The sequence below is a fragment of the Taeniopygia guttata genome, chromosome 3, assembly GCF_048771995.1.
Source record: "Taeniopygia guttata chromosome 3, bTaeGut7.mat, whole genome shotgun sequence".
Taxonomy (NCBI): Eukaryota; Metazoa; Chordata; class Aves; order Passeriformes; family Estrildidae; genus Taeniopygia; species Taeniopygia guttata.
This window is the reverse complement of record NC_133027.1, coordinates 85,265,922-85,281,753: the sequence shown is the minus strand read 5'-3', so window position 1 is coordinate 85,281,753 and position 15,832 is coordinate 85,265,922. Positions and strand designations below refer to the sequence as shown.

The following is a 15,832-nucleotide window of genomic DNA, read 5'->3' as shown; positions in this document are numbered from 1 at the left end:
AAAATCTTCAAAACTAAATCAGAACATCAAGATTTGCCTCATATTATATTTAATTATTTTTAATCCCTCTACCATTGTATTCAATACATTATAGATAGATATTTATGCATATGTATATCTCTCTGTATTTAAAGCCTCTGAAAATTATGGAAGTCAAAAACTTGCACAGCCAGGCAGAAAAGCTCTCTCTTAGGAAGACAGCATGAAAGGGAGCCCAAGCCTTGCAGAATGAGTAACAGAAGGCAAATAACGGGGCAAAGCGGCCAAGTTCCTCTTTCAGACTTTCCAGTAAAATTGTCTGAAAGGTTAATAGAAGCACACCCAGTCAGACGAGGGGTGGCAGGAGATGGTGCCTGAGCTGGGTGTTAGTGGGTGTAGTTGAAAGGTCAGAGCAGAGAGTGGCTGGCCATGGATGCCTGGGGGTGCATAGCTGATGTCAATGGGGCATGCCTGGTCTCCCCACTCAGCTGCAGTAGACCACAGCAACACAGCCCTGGCACAGCACTAGCCAGCTATAACAGTTCAAGGCTCACCATAAGGAAGCTGCAAGATCACAAACTCCAGATAAATTCCCATCAGCAGCAGAGGAAGGCCACTTCCAGGGGCTACTTGCTAACCAGAAGTGTAGATAGATTGGACTGTAGAGTCCCTGGTGGTGGGTCTTGAATTGCCTTTTTGGTAGAACTGGTTCAGGGCTTACTACTCCAGGTTCTGTGCTTTGCCTGAACTGTTCCTGGACATGTGCTAGTCATGGAATCAGGATCCACACCTATTTCCCAACTGGAACAGCACATTGCAATATAATCAAGGCGTTACTAATGCCTGATGAAAAGATAAGCTGAAACTAGTTCACAGAAAAATTAAATCTTTGTGTATCACCACACAAGTTTGTGTTGATTTGACCACTTTATCCATAGGAAAGTGCACAAGGAACCATTCCACGATGGAGCTGCACCTAGTATGTTACCAGAGAAAATGGTAAAGGCATTCAGGAAGGCAGTTGGTGGATAACCTAGCAGTAGTTGGGTATGGAAAGCTGAAAGGTAAAATTTCTATTAATTCTGTGTGCGGATCAGGAACAACAGCTGCAGGTGGAGCTGGGATGCAGCCACCACCAGGGTGTGAGAGGGAGTGACATTGATATATGGCCCAGATCCCCATACCGCACTGGATGGAGCTGACATATGTCGGAGAAGCTCCTTTTCCTCAGTAATTGTAATCTTGCAGTAACATAGTGCCAGAGACACAACTGGAGACATTGAAATAGATCCTGAGCATGGGAAGAAAACATTGATGCCAAAAGAGACTTATCTGTCTCCCTGCTGCTGCCCTCACACCCCAAAACCTTTCTTCCTACAAACCCAAAGCAACAGCTGCAGTTTGGGATAGGGAACTATTTGTTGCTTTGCATGTGGTTCCTGTGAGTCCATCCAGTATCCATCACCAAGCTCTTCCCAGGTAAGCTTCCTTGCAGGAGATTGTTCCCCTCTTGCTCAGATGAACTGGAAGAATGGGCATCCTGCAGACACAGAAAGTCATCTTGAACAATAAAAGCAAAAAGTGAAACTGATTTTAAAGCGTCAGCTCTGTTCAGAGCTATCTAGTTTGTCTTTTGAGGAAAGCCCACTGCTTGGGACACTGGAAAGTAATTACATGACATCTATGCAGATCCATAGGAGTTCTGGCATTGGGAAGAGAGCACTGAAATGCAGTCTGGTCAATCATTCACAGGCAGTGAGCTGGGCCTTCATTCGATCTTCTATTTTCAGCTTTGATCTCTAGATCTTAGCTTTTCTTGTGTGAGCCCTGGTAGCCACTCGGGGCTTTGAAAGGATTTCTATTTTCGACACAGAAAGGTGGTGAGAAGTAGCTGGACCAAGAGGCTTGTGCAGCCAGCTACAGTGACCTCCTGGCTTTCCCCGTAAAGGCAGAAGAGATGAGAAGGTGTCTTAGTGAGTGGAACAGTTTAATGTATACATATGGGAAAAGCAAACGCCTTGTTTGCACCTCTGCTACAAGTGACATCCACCACATTGTTTCCCACGGAGCCTGTGGCTTCACTCAGCACCCGCACACGCAACAGCATCCTCACCCACACAGCGCCTGCTTGGACAAGGTCCCGCTCCCTCCCCTGGCAGACTTTCCTGCTATCTAAGGAACCCAAACCAAGCGGGCAGGGGGTGGTAGGCAGGCCCAGGACAGACAGACAGACTGCCCGGCCTAGGGAAGTGCAGCGTTGCCGCCTCCCTGCCCTGCGCACCCCAGATACCGGCCCCCGCCCACGGCGTCGCGGCCACCGCGCTTCCTCCCTCCCTCTCCCTGCTGGTGCGCTCCCCAGACAAAGAGGGCGGGGAAAGGCAGCCCTTCGTGGTGCCGGGGCGGGGCGGGGGAATCCCGGGTAGGCGGGCCGGGCGCGGCTGAGTCAGTGTGGGCAGGGGCCGGAGGAGGCGGCGGAGGCGGAGCCCTGGCGCCTTAGATTGTGCGCCGGGCGCCGCTCGGTGATTTTCCGGCCATGAGCCCCCCGGCGGCGGGGCCGAGAGCGGGACCCGGGCCGGGGCCGGCGGACGGCGGGCGCTGAGCCATGTCGCGGGCGGCGGGCGGCGAGTGCCGCGAGGAAGTGGCGGGCTGGGAGGGCGAGGACGGGCAGTGCGACTCGGGCATCGAGTCGCTGCGCTCGCTGCCGGGCGGCAAGGAGACCCCCGCCGCGCCCGAGAGCCCCCCTGCCGCCCCCGAGGAGACCCTCGCCGAGGCCGCCGCCGCCGAGGAGCGGCTGGATTCTAGCTATGGCTCCGGCGCCCTGCCCGAGGCTCTGCCCGGGCTGCCGGGGGCTCCGGGGGGCCGCCCCGAGGAGCCGCCGCCACGGCCCGAGGAGCTCAGTCGGCAGCAGCTGGCCCTCACCTACCTTTCGGAGGACGGAGACACGTGAGTGACCCCCGGGCAGCTGCGAGCGATTGCCCCCCCAGCCCCGGGCTGCTCCCCTTGCAGCGGCGGGGAGTCGGTGCCGAGAGATAAGCCAGGCTGTGTTTGCCGTGGTCTCCAGCCCTCTCCCGAGGAGCATCCGCTCAGCCGTGTTGTTAAGGTCTCCCGGGCCCCTGTCCTAAGAGCCTCCCGCCTTGCCTTGGTGTGCGTGGATGCTTGGCATTCCGGTTTGGGTGGATGACCCCCCTCACCCGCCTGAGGTATCTGAGCCACCCTGAGAGGTATCTGAGCCAGGTCCAGCTGAGTGAGCAGGAAGAGAGGCACCCCAGGCTGCATGGTACAGAACGGACCCACCATGGGAAGCCCACCTCCACTTGCCGTGGGGCTGCTAACAGCTAGAAGAAAGGGGAGAGCAATTCAGGCCTCTCCCACTGTCTCTTCCCCAGAGAATGCAACGTTTCCTCCACAATGGGGAAGGCTTGGCTGCGTGAGATGGCACGTAAGCAAGTCCTGAAACAAGATTAGCCGTGCAGGGCAAGACTGCGATGGCTGTGTTAGGCGCTGCTCTACTGAGAAACCCAAGAACTATTTGTTCTCAGGTGGGAATCACCTTGCTTTGCCAACTTGCCCGCAGAGCCATGGCTTTTGGCAGAGTTGTGACGCACACCCAGATGTGTGGCTGCCCTCCTGAGCTTCTGTGACAGAGACAAGTGTTTCTCTTAACAAGGAGGGCTTCCCACATTCATAATGCCCTCTCAAGGCAGAAGCATCACGATAGAGTTATTTGGTTTGGCTTCTGGTAATTACCTTCAGGTAATCACAGCATTTTTTTCCTATTGTACGTTGCCTCGATGGAAGGTTTTCATCATGAGTGTGCATGCAGAGCGTGAGTGAAGTGTTCTCACAGCTGAGGGCAAAGCTTTGCCCCAAAACCGGGCTAGAGTTTAATGCTGAGAAGTGGTGCAGGAGGAAGAGAAACTTAGAGGCACTGACATGATCAAGTAAATGTCTTCGATAGTGAGAGCAGCAAGAAAGCTCTGTCCTTGCCTGGCAGAGCACATCTGGATTGAAGCTGAAGATGAGCTGGGAGACAGTCTGTGTTTACTTCCCTGTTAGGAAGGAATCTCTGCATCTGCTAATTAGTTCATTAATGCTGACTCTGGGATCTGTTCTGAGGATTGGCTGGAAGTCTCATGGCAAGCAAAGTTACACTAAACCCAGCCTCCCACACTCCCCAGGCAGGCTTTCTAGTCCTGTCCTATCTACAGGCTGGTTCTGTGGCTCCTCAGAATGGAGGAGTTCTGCCAGTTTTCCCAGCTCTAATGCCAGAGCCAAGGTGCCCGTGGAGAGAGCCAGGTGTCTTTTAATCAGAGCTGTGGAAGTAATGCTTCCCCCCATGTTTGTCTGTCATGGTGTGCCCGGGGCTTCTCACTTACTGTTTTATTAGTGAGCCCCATAGATATGCAGCTGCTTGGAGAGGCTTTTAGTGCTTGAGGCTGTCTTGTTTGGTGCTTGAAGCCCTTTGTCTGTCAGACTTGCTTGGAGAGACCTAATGCAAACATCTTATTAACTAGGAAAACATTAATCAGTGGTGCCTTGGTTACTGTAGGCAGGAGAGGCTCTCAGAGGTTGCTTTTGCTCTTCTGTCTTCTCTCACTCCCAGTGCATTTCAGAACGGGAAATCTGTTAAGACGGAGGGAGGGAGCTATAGGTCTGCTGGTTGTGCAGCTCTGGGCTCACCATGGAGGCAGGCTTTCCTGGGATCTACTCCTACTGCTGGGAAAAAAAAAACAAAAAAACTGTTCTTGTGGTTAGAGTGGTGAGGCTGAGGATTTGTGCCTCTGCTATTCTTCTCTCTCCTCCTGACCCTGCGGCAGAGGTAGGTGGCATTTATATTTAGAAGTGCTGAACATCCACCACTCAGGTCGATGCAGATGGGGACTGTGAGCACCCAGAAACTCATTGAACTGCCACCGGTTTTGTATGTGAAGACAAGTCAGGGCTGATAGTAATGCTGAAGTCTATGGTGCAATTGCTCATCCAGTGACAGAAGGTCCCCAGAGAGAAGGGATCAGATGGCCACAGGCTACATCCCTTTCATCTGGCCAGACAAACCCATCTTCATTTCCTCTTTTCATCTCTGTCAGCAATGTATTTCCTTGTGTGCCTTTTTTAAATGTCTGCCACAAAACAGCTCCAGGCAGAGAATTAAAATCATTATCATTATATTTCAGAAGACTTGGGCAACTACACTTTCCTGTAATTGTAATTTTGAAAATGCAAAAAGTTCAGGGGTTTTGCCTAAGTAGTTCCTGTTTGCCTAGATGCCCTGGCTGCTACTGAGCTGAGAGGAGCACTGGGCTTACACAAAGGGAACTGGCAAAAGGCTCTACATCTGACAGAAATCTTCACTGTCCATAGCTGACTCAGGCTCACCCACCTGTGCCATCTCAAGGTATGTCTGTGTTTGTCAGCCTGGCACTTGAGGGGTAAAAACAGGAGGTGGAGGCAGAGGTGGAGGAAGAGCACGTGCTTGGGCAGTTGAAGTGTCAGCAGGATCCTCCTTGGATTCTTCCCTGCCTGCCTCCGAAGGAGATGAGCATCAGAGCAAGGCAGGATGAAGCAATGGGTCTAAAACTGTCTCTCCCTGTGCCCAAAGTTAGAAGGAGTCTCTTTGGCAGGAAGGAAGTTGGCTAACAGGAAGGATGGGGGTATAATAGCCAGTGAAATGTGTGGGTGCTGTCTTCCAATAATTATTTGCCCAAATGTCATCCTCTGCATGGCTCCCAAGTGCCACTGGCAGCCCCTCTACCTCAGGGAAGTCAGAGCCACAGAAATAAGGCACATTAGTCCCCAGGAGAGTGTGGCTCAGCTGTGAGGGCAGGAGAAATCAAGCATGAGGAGTGGTGTGGCAAGCGGAAGATGGTGCGTGCACTTTGGGCAGTGATCTGTATCCTGCTTTTTGTGTCGACAGGTAGAGAACAAACCCTGTGCACTCAAGTTCAAATGGTCTCCTCCAAGAATCCATATTTTCCTTGTGACCTAAAACTCCAAATATCTGTCTCTTCCATGTAAACTAACGCCTTTTCTGCTGATTTGGGTCCTGATGGGACTGCTCTGTGTGGAAGTGAAGAGAGGGGCTTTCCAGCTGTGGACCTGGCTGCCACTGAGCAGGCTGCAGGCAGATTTATTGTTGTGCCCCAGCCTCCAGACCACCTCAACCTTTGTGAGGATTCATTGAGGAAACCCCATCCTTCCCACCTTCCCCTGGCAGATGCACAGTTCCACCATCCTGGGAAAAGGATGAGTGTGGGACCAGCTCCTTTGAGGCGAAATGGGGTGTGAAGGGATCACCTGGTTTTGTCCCAGCACAAGAGAAAACCTCTCCATTTCCTTGGGCTGATGTCAGCCTCTGCCGACTCTGGAGTGGCAGAGTTGGTTCATGAGTGTGTGACGTTAAGCAGAGTTTCCTCTCTCTAGGACTGTATAGTCTATGTTAAACTGAAAAGCATGTTTTCCTTCCTACCCATGCTGGTCCTTGGGCCACATGCCGCTTTCTGCCATTGTGCCTGATGTCGTGGTGATGCAGAGGCTGGGGGCTGCACCTCTGCAGGAGAGTGACTGTCTTCTGCATGGGGCTCTGTATGCAAAGCAGTGCAGCACCTCTGCAGGGGTGAAGGTCGAGGCACCCCAGCTTAATCACAGAAGGAAGACCTAGGCCTTCTTCAGATGGAAAATGGGACTTTGTGGTTTTGGTTGGGTGTGTGTTTCAGGGAGGGAGGGGAGCAGAGGAAGCCTGACTTCCTCCTTCCACCAGAGACAAGTGGTGCCCCATCTGCTGATAAGAAATCACGTGCCAGTGACTCGTAGGCTGAAATGCCTTAACAAGGGCTTGGGGACAGCTAATCGAGTAAAATCAGGGCCCCATGGGAGCTGATGTTCTGAACTCTTCACATGATGGTAGTGAAGGGGCCTCTCTTGCCTGCACAGGTTGTTGCTGAGCATGAGGCTCATCTTCAAGGGGCCAAGAGCCACTTCTAACCATTCATTGGCATGTGCTAATCGTAACCCTCTCCAGTCATGTGGTCTTGGGCTGGAGATCTTCCCTGAGCAGGGGAAGAGAGGTTGTCCCCATTCAGGTTGTCTACTCCAGTTTGGCTGCTTTCCCCTGCTGGACAAGGGTGTTGCTGAACCCCTGTGCATCTGGGGGAATGCTCAGAGTGTGACAGCAAAGATAAAAGAAAGGGAAGAAAGGAAAAAGAAGCAGAGGACTGGAGAGACTCAGTTTTAGGAGAAGGATTAAAGAAGTCAGATGCAGGGTTGCTGGTCAGGCTGGGAGTCCCCCTGCTTTGCTGGGCTGTTGCCAGTTGCCCAGCAGTGGGCTGGCCATAGTTAATGGGAAGTGGGGATGCTCTTGGTTTTACCAGAGGGTCTTCAGAAACCTTGCTTAATTGCCAGGATTCAAGTCCATCCCAAGTTATTCCCTAGCACGCTGCCAATTGTGGGGCATTAGAGAGAGTGAGTCCTAACCTGGGTCTGCCAGGAGGGAGATTTTCCTGTGTCCAGCTCCCTGTCCCTGAACTCTCAGCTCTTGCTCTGTGTGTGCTCAGGAGTTTGGTAAACAGGAGAGCTTGATGTCCCTCTAAGCAAGGCCAGGCAGCTCTGCACAAGTTGCTTTGGAATGCTGCAGAAGTTTCTGGCTGCTGCAGGGGTCACACACATATAGCCTTGGCATAAAGTGGGTAAGTCCTGGCAGCCTTCTGAGATCATGCATGCAAGAGGTTTTATTCCATGTTTGGATGACTTCAGCCTGGCCTGGAGGAAGTTTCTTCAAACTTTCCGCCTCCCTAGGTTTGCCTCAGGGCTAGAGACAAACACAGGGAACTTCAGCACAGAGGAAGGGAAAGAATGGCTGGAAATTTCCATGTTTTGGGATGCAGAAGCCTGGCTGTAACAGATCAGCCAAGGTGCAGAGAGCTTCAGGTCCTTGCACTCTGCAGGTGGGCTTGACTGCTGCTGGGTGAGGGTTGAGCTCAGATAATTAAACACAAAAATCTGTATTTTTTATTGGCTTGGGTTTGGGTTTTTTTAGTATAATGTGAAAAAAATGAGGAGTCAGACATGACGGTGTAGGAAGAGGTTGTGGGCTCTGAGCTGTGAGAGTGGTTACTGCGTGCCTGTCAATGAGCTGTGTGGGATGCTCTCTGTCACAGAGTTGGGAAGCCCCTCTGACTGGGGCAGATCCAGAGCTGAAGGGGGGCCCTAAGGTATCTTAGACTCACAGCTCATGCCTCATTAAAAGAAAATCCTGAGACAGTGAGGATATCTGTGGGGTTGTAAATGATTGCTAGGGTGTGTTGTAGAGGCTCTGGCAAAGTCCAGGTGTTTTCCTCTGGTAAGAGGCTCTTCGGACCTCACGATATCTCTTTTTGTACAGAAACTGTAGAATGTATTTGCCTCTCAAGGAGTCAGTTGTGAGTTTGATCTGTTTGAAATGGACTGTCCACAGTCAGTGGACTTTTTGGGATGTTTACTGCTTTTACTGAAATTGTTCATCGTGCTTCTCTGATGGTGACTGGCCCCTGCTTGGGTGGGCTGACCTGTTTTCTGGTTTGGCCCATCTGTGCCTAGATAGTAGCAAACAGGCCCCTTGTTTTGCAGGGAACAGCCCACATGTATCTGATGTTTAGTGCTTCTGCAATCCCAGAGCTGCCATCTGCTCAGAAATGGAGCAAAATTCTCAAATATGTGGGTGCAGAATCTAGAGTCTGGGAGGTCAGGGTACCTTCTCATCCCCAACTCACTTAAAAGTGAGGCGTCCAGAGCCCTTCTGCCTCTCCTGCCAGTCAGCCTCCAGCTGCCCTCATTCTCAGGAACTCAGACCAGATCCTCTGCAGAGCACCCCAAGAAAGGTGAGACTGTCTCCTCTGCTCACCTGTCGGTTCCCACCCCTCACTGTGGCCCCAGGAGCAGCAGGCTGGGAAGCAGCTGCTGCCCAGACTGGAGATTAGGAATGCTGAACCCAACGTGGCTGAAAGGGCTTTGCATCCCTCTAGCTGCAGCCTCCCTCCAGTCCCATCCCAACTCCCCTCTCCACTCAAATTCAAGCTGTGCCCTTCCCAGACAAAGGGTGATGAAACCTACAGGGCAGGAACACAGAACATGGGATAAGGCAGCTGTTCTCTTGGAGCTGCCATAGGGCAGCTGGAACAGCTTTATGGAGCTGGGCAGCATTGCATTGGTATGTGGGGAGGAAGGAGGGGAGCCAGGCTGGGCTGTTTCAGGACTACAGAGCAGGATAAGCTGTGCTTGCTAAGCCGGCTGGCAGAGGTTCATGCTGGTGGCTGAGGAAGCGGTTAGCAGTGCAGGTTACAGGGCTGGAACAGGAGAGCAGGGTAAGTGTGGAATTCCCCTGCTGTTTTCCTCTTCCCTCGCTGTCTTTTCTACTGCTGCTGGGGCCATTTCCTCCCCTGAACAGGTTTCTCTTGTGTAAATTGCTTGCATGATTACTGCTCCACTCAGCCAAAGCAAGGAGCTGGGAATGAGCTGGTCCTGCTGCAGGCAGAGACCTTATCTAGAGAGGAAAAAAACTTGTCGAAGCAAATTCAGTTGAATGCTGGATACCCTGATTTAAGGTGCTTCTGGGGTGATATGGTTAAGGGAGAGGCTGTTTTGTGGACAAGGTGTCTTGCTCTACAGATGGGGGAATCTGCATGGTCAGTTCCTTTTCTAAAGAGATGGAAAAGGATAGCCAGAGAACTGGTGAGACTTCATCAGTTCTGCTTGTGTGTCAGAGCTCGGTGTCACCCCTTACTCTGTTCTCATGCCTCCAGTCCTCATGTGTGGGAACTTTTCCTACTGGACACTTAAGGTCACTCAGAAGTTGGAGATGAACAGCACTGTGGAAATGGATGCTCTCCTGTGCCTAAGCTAGGACCACTTTGGGCATGGCATGTTCATTCCCTGAGATATCCCCAGGGATAGCCCCAATCTCTCTGCTCCAGGGTTTTTATCTCTCTGATGATGGGTGGAACACTTTGTGCCAGGTGTGTCCTATGCCTTTGTGATTCAGAGTGTTGCGTCCCCTTATGCTGGGACAGCTGGTGAGCAAGTGGAAAAGCTGAGAATGAACCCAGCAGTCTGTACTCCTGCTGTGTTTCCCTTGCTCACAGCTCCTCCATCCCGTGCCCTTTTCAAAACTCCCTGTTGCCCTTTCTGACAGTTCCACCCCTGTGGCTGCAGCCAGAAGCACTGCAGGCAAGAGGATGGGGAGGGAGGGAGCAGGCAAGTGGAGGAAAGCAGAGGAGAGATGTGCAGGCAGCCCAGGATGGGCAAGGATCTGAGTATGGCAGGGCAGAGGGCTTGTTCTGGCAAGGGCACACTGCTGTGGCTGAGCAAGGAGAGGTTCTGGCAGCGAGCGGGTGTCTCTCCATCACCATGCCCTAGCTCTGGCACACGACGTGTCAGCATGCAGCAGCCCATCAGCAGCTGGGCCGTGCAACTGTTGTGACACAGAGAGTGGTGTGCTTGTAGCCTCGGTGGAAAAAAGTGAAGATTGGCACAACTCCTGCACCTCAGGTCTCCTGGGTGTAAGAGGTTTCCTGAGTTAGGAGACAATCCCAGTTCCTGGCTGGCAGCACTGCAGTGGCACAGAATGCCTCAGTGCTCATTGTGGGCTCCTCCCAACCCACTGGCCGTGTGATGATTCCCCCAAGTAGCTCAGGTTCTTGCAGCCATTTCAGGAAGTTGAGGGCTGATAATGAGGAAAGGCGGGAATGGATGCAGAAATGAAAGCCTAGGAGGAGGCTGCAGCCAGGTGGAGAAAGAAGGGGGAGGGTGGAAAGCAATCCTTCAAAGCAGGCATATCCCAGCAGAGAGGAGAAAGCCAGAGCTTTCCAGGTGAATGGCCATCCCCATTGCCTGTGCATCATGGGTGCCCAAACTAGCTCAGTGTCAGCCCAGCCCCGAGCGGCTTTGCTGCCTTGTTGAGCTGCAAAGGCAGCCGGGCTGCTCGGGGGTTTCCATCTCCCCCAGGTGACTGCCCTACTCGTCCCTACATGATAGTGCCGTGTGGTGTGGGTAGTGACAGAGGGGTCCGGGGGATTCCTGGGGCACGAGGGCTGTCTGCTGTGGGACATAACCATGAGCACTGCTCTCTCCCCTGGGAGCCCAGCGTGGCTCTGGAAAGCGAAAGCACCAGCGGTTTAAAGTTCATGCTGAATTGCCGTGGAAAGTCCCTTATTTGAGCAGTCTTAACTCTGTTGTATCTGAAAAAGTCAGATCCTGCAGCCTCTTCCCTCACTTGGTGCCTGGGAGCAGGTTTGGAGAAACAGGGGCTGTCCCTGCAAGTGTGCAAAGGACACCTCAGCTGAGGTGCTGCCCGAGGGATTGGTGCAAAACCCAGCAGGGAACCTCCCTACTGAGATCATACCTAAGCTAGGGTTACTAAAAGCCTGATGAGGGGAGGGCTGTCCTTACAGCTGGTTGCCCTGCTCCTGGGCTGGGCCCCTTGGCTGTGCCTCTGCCTCATGGTCCATGGAAGGTGGCCAGACCCTGCCCATGGGTCTGCATGGCCCCTGCAGCCCCCTCCCCTGCCCTGGGAGTGCTGGCAGTGAGGGGACACCCCATGGCTGTGCAGAGGGAAGCAAGTGTGGGTGGCCTCCCCCTTCCAGTGGGGAATTCCCTGCTGCAACATAACCTGGGGCTTCCCAGGGGACAAAGCCTCTCCTGTTGGGCACAGCCTGTCCCTGGCAGCAGGGTGGAGAGGAACTGGCCCTGTTTTGCCTTCATAATCAGGTTTCAACTGAAGATGCCTGGGGTCCCAGATGCTGTCTTGATCTTCAAGTAGGACTTGGGAGGAGGTCAATAAAAGACATTCTTGGGGACTGGTCTCTGAACTTCTCAGCAAATTTATGTCCCAGTGCAACTGGCAAAAAGACAATCCCGATCTCACTTCTTGTCTGCAATGCTTTAGGGCCAGGTGTTGTTCTCCTGCCTGTGGAGGGATGCTCTCTATGCCCCACATTGCTGGTGGCATCCCAAAGCTGGGCTGTCTGGGGAGTAGAGTGTCTTGCCAGGGCTGGCACAGCTCTCACCCTCCATCTCTTCACCCTGTCAGTCTCCATCAAAGTAGCATGGATGGCAGAGCCCAGCCTTCAGTTTGGAGCTGGTTCCTTTCAGAGACAGAGGCCACCCAGGGCCTCTGGTGCAGTGGTGAGGGGTCAGGGGGCTGAGCTCATGTCTGCCCTGCTGTGCAGAGTAGGAGATGCTGCCTTCTGACCATGGTAGCCAGGTTTGGCCTGCGGGGGCTGCCCTGTGGTGGGAGGATGGGCCCTTCAGTGCAGGGGCGTGGGAGACAGGAGGTTGGCAGAGGGGACTGGAAATTCCCTCTCAGCACTGCCTCTGTTGTGCTCTCGCTTCTCTTCTGACTGTGCAGGGGCCTGGAAATAAGACCAGTCTTTGGGGTGGGGGACTCGGGTGCCTGGCCACCCCATGGCGATGGGGACCACAGTCCTGAGGACCAGAGCTCCCTGCTTGCCACCAAGTTCTGACAGATGCATCTCAGGTGTCCTTTGTGCTTCTGGGCTGTGTGCCAGCCCTGCCATGACAGTGCTAGAAGGGAAGGATGTGGGGAAGAGAAGAGGAAATCGGTGTGGGACTGGCAGATCAGCTGGCATAGGGACTGTGCCATGCAGGTGATCTTGGACCAGCCCTGGGCTGCTGCCCAGCTTTGACTGTTTGCCTTTGTGGAGGGGACAGCAGAAGTACAGTGTGCAGCTGGCAGTAAGGAACTGGAATTCCCCAGGTAGCTGCCAGAGCCCAGACCTCTCTCCATAGCCACCAAACCCCGCTCCTGAACTCTGGGAAAGACATCCAGGCTCTTTGGATCTACACCAATTGGAGACCTGGCTTTGGGCAGTGCCACATTGAAACCCTACACATCTGTGAGGTGTGAGGGAGGACCCTGTGTTGCTTAGCAGGGACAGGAGGATCTGTTCCCTGTGAGGATCAGAGTGAAGGACTGCCCTGTGGAGCCTGAGACCATGTTCCTGCCTTGGCCCTCTGCTGAGCTTCCCAAGGGAAAGGGCAGGATGGAGGACCTCTAAACTGGAGGGAAGGAGATGGAGGAAGCAGGGAGATTCTTCTTCCCTGCTCCTTCATGCAGCAGGGAAGGAACTCTGCTCCTGGGCATGGCTTATTTTTCTTTCTTTTCTCTCCTGTCACCATTAACCCATTGTAGGTTGGTTCATCTGGCTATTATCCACTGTGTCCCAGCTGTAGCACTCTGCTGCATCGCTCAGCTGCCCAGGGAAGTGCTGGAGATCCAAAATGATCTTTTCCAGGTATGTTGTTGTGATAGGCAGAAGATGGGAGAAAGAGAAATGCCATAGGCTGTTCCCTGGATAGCTGCTCAATCCATCTGCCCCTTCCCCAGAACCCCACACCTGCTTCCCCCAGAGCATGGTGAAGGTCCTGTGTGTGTAGTCTCTTTGCAGGGAGGGGAATAAGACAGGTAGAGATACCCTGAGAGAGAAGTGTGACAGCTCCCAGCACTGTGGGGTGAAGAGCTTCTTTGCAAGGCCTCAGGATATTGCAGACAGCCATGGAAGAGGCATGGCTTGAATGTGGCAGGGTAGATAACTTGGGAGAGTGAGATGTCTCCGTGGGTGATCCATGAGCTGAGGTGCAGGGGAACAGCAAGCCATGTGACCACACCAGTGTTAACCACATGTAACGTCACAACAGGGATGGGGGTGTCCTGCGTGGCGGTCAGCTCTTGCTGCCAGGCTAGCTCCTGGAGACTGGTGGGGCTCATCATACCTGGTGTCCTACGAGGCATCTTCCCCTCTCCTAATTTCTCTCCAGACCCCGCTCCACCTTGCTGTGTACCTGGAGCAGCCCAGCGTGATCCAGGCACTGATCCACAAGGGAGTGAACCCTGGGCTGCAGGACCGTAACGGCAACACCCCGCTGCACTTGGCCTGTGAGCAGCAGTACCTGCAGTGTGCCCAGCAGCTGCTGAAGGGCCCAGCCACACCAGATGGCACAACTCAGCCCCGTGGGTACCACCAGGACCTGCAGCTCCAGAACTGGCAAGGTGAGACATGGGGACAGTGCAGTGGCAGAGCTGGTGACCAGATTAGGGCAAAGACCATGAGATGTGTATGCGGGGATCCAGGAGCACAGCAGAATGGGAATGCGGATGGGATTGGTGTGCCGCAGGGTGGTCTGGGCTGACAGTGGCTCTCTCTTCTGCCTCCTCATCACAGGCTTGGCCTGTCTGCACATCAGTACCTTGAAAGGGAACATCCCAATGATGTCTCTGCTGCTGGAGAGTGGCGCCAACATTGATGTTCGGGTAAGACTGGGCATGGCGTGATGTTTTGTAAAGGCTGGGACGGTGGGTCTTTCCTTTTGGCACTCCCTTCAGCCCTGGGGCAGGCACTGCTGTGGGCCTTGGGAGCACTGAATGTTGAGGGAGCAGAGTGTAAAGATCCTTGAGAGGTTGTTGGGTGCTGTGACAGAAATCAGGGTGGGGACTGCCCTCTGCACCCAGTCAAAGGGGTGTAGGTGGGTGCTGCAGGGCCCAGCTGAGGGGGCCCCCCACCCACACCCTTGTGATCTGTGGGTTGCAGGAGGGTACGAGCGGGAAGACCCCATTGCACCTGGCTGTGGAGTGCCACAACTGTAGGGCTGTCCAGTTCCTGCTGCGCAATGGGGCGTACGTGGATGCCCAGATGTACAACGGGTGCACTCCGCTCCACCTGGCTGTGGGCCGCAAGGATGCTGCCATCGCTGCCATCCTCTCACACTCTGGGGCTGACACCCTGCTGAGGAACATGGAGAATGAGACAGCTCAGGACCTGGCTGATGGCAACGATGATGTGAGTCTCTATGGGGGGAAGCCTGTGGCTCTGCAACTATGTCAGGAAGTTCAGGAGTTGGATGATTAGAGGGACCCTCCTAGTAGGAGTTTCTAGGTGTTCCTATCCTTCCCTATATATTGTAAGCATTGGCTCTGTGATGTGTGGGATAACTGCCTTTTGCCTTGAGCCCTAGGAATAGCCTAAATAGGGCTTCTTGGTACTTCCCTGGGGATGTGGGAGGTTGGAGGACTGGGTAGGGGGAAGATTTGGGCCCCTACCCCGGCCTGGTGGAGACACAACCCTGGTTGCTTACGTGTCTATACCCTTGATCTTTGCAGCTCCTTGCCTTGCTGCCCTTCGATGACCTGAAGATCTCAGGGAAGCCTGTTGTGTGCTCTGAATGAGCAGATGGACTCCTTTGGCCCATTGGGCTGCCTCCTTCCTCGGTGCTGCTGCCCTGCTGCCCACTGGATGTTGCCTGCCTGCAGTTCAGTGAGAACAGAGACACTTTGGGAGACTTATCCCACTGCCCCTCCCCTTTTTGGAAAAGTTTTGTTTGCCTCAGGCTGCCTTCCCAGATGGAAGAAGGTGGCGTTATGAGCACTACACAGGGGAGGCTTTTCTTTTAGAATCTGTGTATTGCAGCAGGACTGAATTTCCCCTCCCTGCCATGACTCTGACTTGTGGGGATCTCCAGCATACGCAGGGAAGGAGTAGGAGAGGACTCATTTTCACATTGTAGGCTGGACAGAGCATTGTCTGGCACCCCTCAGAATAAGTGTGGGGTGAGGAGAGTCAACACTTACTCTAATAAATGTTTGTTGTTGCTATGGGCACCAGAGGTCTCATGTGATCTAACCCACCCCACACCCCACAGTGTCAGGAGGCTGTGCATCACTGCGGGGGCTTGGGGATGTGAGGGCTACAGGGGTTTCCCCAGTCTGCCTGCTCCCTCAGGTCCTTCACACTGCACAAGGTGAGTGGGAGCACAGGGCCTTCCCGACTTGCAGAGCCTTTCTAGTGCTCAAGGCCGAGGCCAGGGATCC

The 15,832-nt window shown here is 53.6% G+C and overlaps 1 protein-coding gene across 1 annotated transcript; it reads left to right on the top strand.

Moving 5' to 3' along the window:
- Window positions 1-2,418: 2,418 nt before the first annotated feature.
- On the top strand, window positions 2,419-15,622 carry NFKBIE (NFKB inhibitor epsilon). Its single transcript, XM_030268613.4, has 6 exons — window positions 2,419-2,922; window positions 13,160-13,262; window positions 13,786-14,017; window positions 14,190-14,278; window positions 14,556-14,804; window positions 15,125-15,622. The coding sequence occupies exons 1-6, from the start codon at window positions 2,582-2,584 to the stop codon at window positions 15,188-15,190; spliced, it is 1,080 nt and encodes a 359-aa protein (XP_030124473.4). The 5' UTR covers window positions 2,419-2,581; the 3' UTR covers window positions 15,191-15,622.
- The last annotated feature ends 210 nt before the right edge of the window (window positions 15,623-15,832 follow it).